An 8,910-nucleotide genomic window follows, 5' to 3' on the forward strand; every position below is an offset into this window, starting at 1 on the left:
TCTTCCTTGTTGTCCTAGCCCCATTCTTTCTCGCACTATATTTTGTACAGAACGCCGATATTGTCGAGATGGCTTCGTAATATACTCTTGTCCACTTTTTGCAATGAATTTATCACATTCCGTATCATTATCATCTAGTGGATTGGCTTCAACCTCATCTTCATTCTCAGACGATGAATCAGCTCTAATTTCTTCCACATCATCATCCACTTCACTTTCCTCTAAATCTGATTCGTTCAAAACTTCTTCTAGCACTCTTTCAATGGAACTATCACGTAAACAATGTCTACTCATGTTGCTGGTTCAACAGCAGCAGAAACACTGAAAATAACAATGGTCCGCTTCATAATAATATGTCTGAAGGCAACAATGCCAAAATTCGTTTCATGGTAAGAATTTGAAACGAGAGACTCAACCTCGTAAATCTTTCCTTGCTATTACCAACGGGTGGGCTTCCAAGGCCCACAGAGAATTAAATCAAGTAAATGAATTTTAATTACATTTTTATTCCGAAATTCTATAATGACTCAATAGTACATTCAATAACGAACAATTACCTTTGCTTTCAAGTTCATATATCAAAGGGTGTGGATACAACATAGAAAAACTGAGTCAGTGGGCCTACGAGGCCCCCCCGTTGGTAATGCTAGGGTTAAAACAGTGTTATGTGTTTATTTCTCATTCATGCACAGTTTATTAAGATACGGCGTACAGTTTTGGGGGAACATCAGTCTAACAAAACACTCATTTAGACTACAAAAGAAGGCAGTCAGAATAATAAAAGGTATAGGATATAGAGACTCTTGTAGGCAAGCTTTCAAAGAATTAAAAATCGTGACACTACCATCTTTATACATATATGAAAGCATATGTTTCTTAAAAGAACACGAGGAATTTTCTACATTAAACAGAGAATTTCACAACTACGAAACAAGGAATAGGAATGATTTCCACAGAGAAATTCATAAAACAGCTATGTATCACAAAAGTGTACTATACCAACCCAAAATCCTCTACAGTGCTCTCCTCAAAGAACTAAAAATAATACCAAAACTGTACATATTTAAAAGAGAATTAAAAAACATGTTATTGAGCAATAGTTTTTACAGTATTGAAGAGTTTGTGAATCATTGACAATAAAAGCGCAGTTAATATTTCCCTGACATAATAAATATGTGTAATTGCTCACATTTAAATACTTGCTGTTTCTATGAAAGTGTGAAACTGTTAATGTAAGAATGTAAACAATCTTTGATGTGAGAATCACTAACCTTTTTTTTTTTTTTTTTTTTTTTTTTTTTTTTTTTTTTTTTTTTTTGTACGTTGTTATCCTACTTGTATATTTTTATGTTAATGTTCTAAAAGTTCTATTAAAATTGTAATGTCTAAGTGACAAGTAAATTCAATTACAAATTTTCATGTATATGTATTTTAAATTGTAATGTCTATTGACAAGTCCTATATCATTTCGATGATGTACTACAAGGACGCTAATAAATTGAATTGAATTGAATTGAATCACACAACACCCAGTCATCACGAGGCAGAGAAAATCTCTGACCTCGCCGGGAATCGAACCCGGGCGTGGGTAGCAAGAACGCTACCGCATGACCATGAGCTGCGAATGAAGATAGTCACAGCTTTAAAAAAAACTCACCCACTTTTCATCACATTCCAATGGTGTTTTTTTTCATCATTCCTCTCGTGAAGACTTTCTTCAACAAAATTTGTCAGTATGCTGAACTGATCAAACAGAATGGAATCATCGATTTCAATCTCTTTACTCTTCAAATAAGAAACTGTCTCCACTTTCCTATTTTGGCACTCTCTTCAGTAACATCCAATCAAACACCGGTGATGAGGGTAAATATGAGGCGCTCCACCTGCTGAGATATTCTTGATTTGATTCAGGGCTCTGTCTTCTTTTAGGAAAAAATCTTTCAACGGTTCAAATAGGCAGATTACGCTTTCAACTGCTGGAAAAAGAGATAACCAGCGAGTTTTCGAGTGACACATTACATTTATATATTCAGTTCCCACATAATCACAGAACTCCTTAAGCCTCTCTGTTCTAACAGTATATATGTAAAGTGTGAGTATACCTTCATCATGCTAGTTTCAACATCACAGCTTAAACTGTCAGCAGATGTCTGCACGCTATTGTGTAAAACATGTGCAGGGCACCCTATGCCTTCAACGTTTTCATGCAATGTTGCCTTAAATTTGGTAAATACGTTGCATTTGCCTTGTCTTTTTAAACCGCCAAAGTTTGTGTTGGTGTTGTCTACACAAAATGCCACACCTTATTTTTCTCAAGATCAAACATTTCCATAGTATTCATACAAAATCTTGAAATTTCGTCTGATGTTTCATTAGGTAGGGAACTCACCATCAAAAATTTGGTCTGAATTCCCTGATTAATACGGAAAAACTGAACAACAAACGGAAATATTTTAGTAGCCTTATGATTGCTGGCATCAGTGGATATCCCGTAGAAAGAAGACTTTTTGGTGTATTCAAGGCTTTCCTTTACACTCTGGGGAGCAATAACTCCTTTCACTAAGGCTGACACTTTAGTTCTTGCTGAACTAAACTTTTTTACAAAGGAAGAATCATCAAACATAATGCTGTTAAGCTTATTAGTACAATCACTAGATCTATAAGTTTGGTGATGTTTTACCATGTGGTAGGCTAGTGTAAGCTCGGCTGCTCGAACTTTCGTCTCTTCACTTGACTGATGTTTCACAAAATAATTTTGTAGAGCTTCACTGCAGCTCGGTGCACTGTATCTGTTAATGTGGTTCTTTGACCTGATGTGATCAACTATGTTGGAACGTCCACCATGACTTATACCAATAAAACAGTTACATACGGAACACACTGCTTCGTAATCGAAACGACCTTTCTTAATGAAATTCCATTCCTTGGAATAACAGACACTGAACTTTCAGGCACGTTTCGGCATTGCGTTTTACAGTACTGTAGCAATAATACCACTAATATGAGAAAAAACTATTGCAGTTTGTCCGACAAAACATCAACTATTACACCGTTCTGACAATGAGTGTGTAAGTGGCACGACAATCGGACGGTTTCATAACTCTTTTACAATAATGCAACTTACTACTTGTTGGCCTAAGTACCGCTCAAAGTAAATTATTGCCTGAGTGTATCAATACTGATACTATGATTACTAGTATGGGACAATGGAGATTTTAGACAAATAAGCTGTATGGGACAATGGAGATTTTAGACAAATAAGCTAAAATATATTAATTTCTTGTGTTGTATTTCCTGTAATTTAGCGAAATCCCAAAAATTTGAGAAAGTTTCACGAAATGTATTTAAAAACTGAATTCCGGGACAAATTTTCGGGACACCGGAACACAGGGATGAAAACTGGGACAATCCCGGTTTTCCGGGACGTTTGGTCACCCTATTTTACACGGATTAAAAATCTTATCGCAGTTCTTTGAAGGAAAACAGTTTCGTCGAACGTCTTCCATTGTTGCGTGTCTATACATCTTTGTTAATGGCACTGTAGTTGTATTGCAATACATTCCTCGCGTAGCAACCGAATTTTTGAAAGTGAAATCTGTTTATTATCAATACTTTTCGTCGTCTATTCAGCGACACGGCAAAGTGTTGTGCTCAACCGGTTCCACAGGTGTCTCACGGAGCATTTTGTTTTGTCGTAGAACACATATTTTGTTTACAATTCAAGAGTGCTGTGGTGCAATACTGTTATACTGAGTCAATTATGTTTACTTTTTCGAGGTGAAAGTGGGAAGAACTACACATGGCTACAGAAAACAAATGTAGCCTATTTTATTGTTTGTATTTATTGGCTCTGAGCACTATGGGACTTATCATCTATGGTCATCAGTCTCCTAGAGCTTAGAACTACTTAAACCTAACTAACCTAAGGACATCACACAACAACACCCAGTCGTCACGAGGCAGAGAAAATCCCTGACCCCGCCGGGAATCGAACCCGAGAACCCGGGCACGTGAAGCGAGAACGCTACCGCACGACCACGAGCTGCGGACTATTATTTATTCATCTTTGACAATTTACGTTGTTTGGATTTAATAGCTCTCGTGTGTAAGTTTTAAATGGAAGTACGACTTTAGCGGTTCCATTAGTGTTGATGCAAGACGTTGGGAGTGTACAGAGGAAAACGTATTAGTCACCCATGAATTCACGTAATAATAACAATGCGCTTACATTGCTGCGCTTTTTTGTAAAGGTCAAAAGCGATAAAAATGTATCTACTGATTCAGATACGGAAAGAAAGTAGACCAATTTGCGTAAATATGAAAAGAGTGACTAGTTCACAGCCCCAAACGAAGAAATGGATTGCTATATCTGTACTATAGCGAAATGTATGTATGAGATACAATACTTTTTTGTACATGGTGTTACTAAACGAGGTAAAATAATTGTTTCTGCCATGTCATAATTACAGCTGGAAAGACTTAATAAAAGAATGCTGTAGAAGAAAAAGGTTGCCGTAAATTCTACAGCGACCGGTACCGGTATTACGCGTATATGCGGAAGTTGTCTTCTTTATCTAGCATCGTTAACTGTGTACTTTATCACAGAATGGACAGTAGCCGTTCCATTATAGATCCTATAAGCCTCCTATAGTATAAAATTTCTTTCTTTTTGTCTTTGTACTGACAACGGAGAGCAATCACGGCATCATCTACACAAACTGAATTTCCATGATACTCATGGCAGTAATTGCTACACCAAGGCAAAAGGGAGTAGTAATTCTTAATAATCATTTAATATTCTTGCTGGTAAGATGACCTGAAAAGACACTATTGACCCCCTTAATGTAGAGGCTACGACTGTGGGGCTACTATATAAAGTTATCAGAAAGGGGTTTATCATTCCGTGAACTTTAGTCTCCTAGAGCAATGACCCCCTCCTTCAGTTGTAGTGCCCGCTTATTTTCAAGAGAATTCATATAAAACGATTTCCATCTTTTACAGCAGAAATGTTAAAAGGGAAGACTGTCTTAGTATACATACTTCTAGTGTTTGGTAAGTTGATCGTATGGGTCACACGAAAAGTAACAATTAAGCCTACTCATGATTTAATACATTTTTGTTTGGCAGAATTTCAGTTTGTCTTTATGTGCGAAAGTAATCAGACTCGACAAGGCTGCCGCATTCAGGAGGGTACATGCTTGTGTGGGGTCGGATGTTACTCGGAATACAGATATTCTTCAAGGGAAGAATGTAGGAAGGCTCTGAAAGGTAAAGCGGGATATTTGTGATTCACATATGTCAATTTTGCCGCTTTTCATCTGTGTAAGTGCACTTTTCACAACGGTGTAGAGACTTAGGGTAGCGTTATTTTCCTGAACAGGACGTGGTGATGACCCCTGTCAGGTGAACCCATGCGAGAATGGAGGTTCGTGCAGTCAAATATCATTTGAGCCTGGGTATCGCTGTCGTTGCGAAGGGACAGGTTTCTATGGCAACCGCTGTCAAAATGGTAATGTATTATTATTCTGCAATCATTTAATGTCTCTAATATTGCACCGTTTATTTTCCTTTTGCACAACTCAATTAGAATGAGATACTAGGTTGTTACTTAAAAATGTTAGTGGTTTGGAAGTGTATGAATTAAAATTTTATTACTGATCCCTGAAACTTGATTCATTATAAACGTTTATATAGTGGAATTATCTAAATAGGTGTAATTTCAGTTGCACCGGTTTAAGTTTCTAAAAACAATGTCATTGTTCATTCTGCATCTTTAATTGCTAAGCTTGCAAATTTAAGTACCTCATGTCATGAAAGATCAGAAACATAGCAAAGAAAGCAAGCGTCAGTAAAACTAAATCCAGTAGAAACCTGACTACCTATTTTCTTTTAGTATTATACTTGCAGAAGGGACAAGGTTTGGAAAAGATACCTTATGTTTCATGAAGAAACACTTCCACTACATGCCTAGGTTTACACAGGAATACTAGTACTGAAAAATTTAGAAAGCTTTAATTTATATATTTACCCCCCTTCATTTTTTTCTGTACGTAGATACAATGTGATATGGGACAAGTAAATCTGAGATAAGAGTTACTGGTATGTGTTAACATATTTCAGATAAAATTTTTAGTCTGGCTTCTCTAATCTATGAGATGACTACTACTCCATTTTGCACAATGCTATTCTAAATTATGGCCATGATCATATCCCAGAATAATTACTATTTCATTAATATTAGCCCGTACCATCATTGGTGAACCAGTGACAATAATGTATTTCTACTTTGTAATCATGTTGTACCAAGTATCCACAGCAAATTCATCAGATAAGTTAGTTTTTTGCTTATGTTTTATTTTTTGTTCAATATTTTGCTGAAAATTAGCACATAAAATACTTTGACACAGTTACTTCAGCACATTTGCCTATTAATATTGTTGCTATTCCTCCATACCAATCCTTATTCTTATCACCAGTTGATCATTAAATTGTAACAATTTGCTTTTCAGCTTGTCCAATACCAGGAACGTCAACAGGCCGATACTCTTTCCCACATGAGTGTATTGTTATCTGAGAATGATTGTGGGCGAAATCTGACATTTCATAGTACTGAGAAGTATCCAAAGTGGATGTAGTATATTTACAAGTTTCTGCTTATTGCTGGAACTCTAAGTCCTGCTACACAATGCAACAATTGGTCAATACACAATAGAAAAATTCATGCATGGCATGAAAACAATCTGGAAGGAGTAATTCTATTTGACAACAAACTGTGTGATTAATAGGCTGTCATCTTAAAGGATTTTATTAGGTCCTTCAAGATAGAGATTAATGATAAAAAATATGTTCAACATAAAAACATGTGCATCCATCTGTTGCCTTCATATTATACACAGCTGTTTCTTTTGTAACTACCTACATTCTTTTAAAAGACATTCCATTGACCTTACCATCCTGTAAGACTTTTTTTCTTTTTTTTTAAGTTAAAAGAATGATGCCTGTGACATAAATACATACTATGTATTCCATGAACATGATAACAGTACTGTGAACTCTAAAGCAGGTAGATTGGTGGTATTCAGAGCATTATCTTGCATAATGATAGTGAGGTGGTATGGCCTGCTTTGAATATTCATTAACGTTATATGCATTTAAGTGTCTGTAGGTACCATCACTGCAATTTTGCATTTAGGATGATATTTTAAACATACATATGAGTGTAGCAAACGACTGTAAATTAAGCGGGTTTGATATTTTATGTTGTTGGTTTTATTTTAAAATAATAACAAATAGATTCTGGGAGTAAATTTTTGCATCAAAATTGTATGTCAGCACTTGGAACATTAAAGTATCTAATAAATAAAGTGGAGCTCTCTCATTTCCCTCTATTTTTACAGCACGTACAAAGCCATATTTGAAAAACACATTCATGAAAAGAAAATGAATATGTATGAACTAGCACATAAAACAGCAGCATATTCCTTACTTAGTAAAGAAATGTGTTGCAAACAGGAGATCTGTATTCCTCAACTAAGTTTGAATTTTTTAAATATGTTTTGTGTCTGTTGAATTCACATACTTCACTGGGGTCTTTTAAGAGCTATTTACTCACATCTTGAAATAAGCATGATGAGAAAGAAGAAGAAAGTAATTGAGAACTGTATAATATTATACTTTCTCTAAAGGGGCATGATGAGGTATGCCTGATGATTCAAGCTATACATTGGCAGAATAAAATAGCTGTAATGAACTGTAACTGAAGAATATAAAACAATTACTCATCATTAATTATAACTGATTGTAGCTCATTTTATGCTAAACATGGATATGAATTGAAATTTCTGCAGTTCGCAGAAAAACCAGTACTTTATTAAAATCATCTTTATTCCTAATTATGTTTTTTAGTTGCTACTACAGCTGAACTTATTTTCCAATAACTAACTAATTTGCAGTGAGAATTGTTAATGGTTGTGTTACCAATGAATTAATTTATGTTACCAGATAACCAGCAAGTAAGATGCACTTATGTCCTGTGTTTGCAGGTAGAGTGTTAAATATTCTTGTCTCATAGCTTCTCTCAGAATAGTAAGTAAAATATATATGGAAATTGTATTGCTGTGGTAGCTACAATTGTACTTCTGAAATTGAAATTTTATTGTGAGCCATAGATATCAGTGAGTAGTAAATATGCCAGGGAGCAAAAACTATGTAGAGGCTTGCTTGATTTTGCTTGATTTTTCAGAATACATACTATGCTGATATTGGCTTTATCCCAAAGGATAATCCAACAGAACAACAGGAGGTGACAATATGATTGCGTTTTTGCCAGCAGAACAACACAATGATATATATGTAGTGCATAGCATAGAAATCTGAATGGTTAGCTTACTAGTGAACTGATTCTATGTCAGCTTGTTATCTGTCTGCTCATCAACAAAATTTACTAGGGTTTCATTTAGTGTGGTACAGTTACTATCTGTTTCTGATAACTACAACTCATTTTTATTCTTTTTAAGATTGCATGAACTTCTTGCAACAAACTCGTGCCTTTCCCTTCTGTTGTTCTTCTTAGAATGTGTCAGGAGTTATTTAGAGTCTTGTTTTTAATTAGATACTCATCTTTAATTGAAATAATGATCATGAGTAAGAAAATAAGGCTTCTTCCATAATTAACTGTTGAAACACTCTAGAGAACAGCTGTGTTGGCAATTAATATTTTTTCCCTTGTACTAAATTTTCTGTTAGAACTCCAAGAAATGTTAGAATATGACTCCTAGCTCTCCTGATTGTTACCCAACATATCTTGAAAGCTGCTTCCTCTAATGCTACAAGTAGTTGGGAGTTTACTTTATTAAGGCATTATCTTACAATGAGGGGAGGCAGAAGTTTAGATATGCATTTTGCCTATAA

At 35.3% G+C, this 8,910-nt stretch overlaps 1 protein-coding gene across 1 annotated transcript; it reads left to right on the forward strand.

Annotated features, from left to right (window-relative positions):
- Positions 1 to 4,891: 4,891 nt before the first annotated feature.
- LOC124795184 (adhesive plaque matrix protein 2-like) lies at positions 4,892 to 7,364 on the forward strand. Its single transcript, XM_047259084.1, has 4 exons — positions 4,892 to 5,052; positions 5,128 to 5,268; positions 5,381 to 5,509; positions 6,510 to 7,364. The coding sequence occupies exons 1-4, from the start codon at positions 5,007 to 5,009 to the stop codon at positions 6,572 to 6,574; spliced, it is 381 nt and encodes a 126-aa protein (XP_047115040.1). The 5' UTR covers positions 4,892 to 5,006; the 3' UTR covers positions 6,575 to 7,364.
- The last annotated feature ends 1,546 nt before the right edge of the window (positions 7,365 to 8,910 follow it).

This window comes from Schistocerca piceifrons, chromosome 4 (assembly GCF_021461385.2).
Source record: "Schistocerca piceifrons isolate TAMUIC-IGC-003096 chromosome 4, iqSchPice1.1, whole genome shotgun sequence".
Classification (NCBI taxonomy): Eukaryota; Metazoa; Arthropoda; class Insecta; order Orthoptera; family Acrididae; genus Schistocerca; species Schistocerca piceifrons.

Excerpts from the sequence above, each read along its gene's own strand:
- LOC124795184 (XM_047259084.1), top strand. The coding sequence starts at position 5,007 with ATGTTAAAAGGGAAGACTGTCTTAGTATACATACTTCTAGTGTTTG. Across the intron at positions 5,053-5,127 it reads ATACATACTTCTAGTGTTTG|AATTTCAGTTTGTCTTTATG; the intron begins GTAAGTTGATCG and ends TTTGTTTGGCAG. Across the intron at positions 5,510-6,509 it reads TGGCAACCGCTGTCAAAATG|CTTGTCCAATACCAGGAACG; the intron begins GTAATGTATTAT and ends TTTGCTTTTCAG.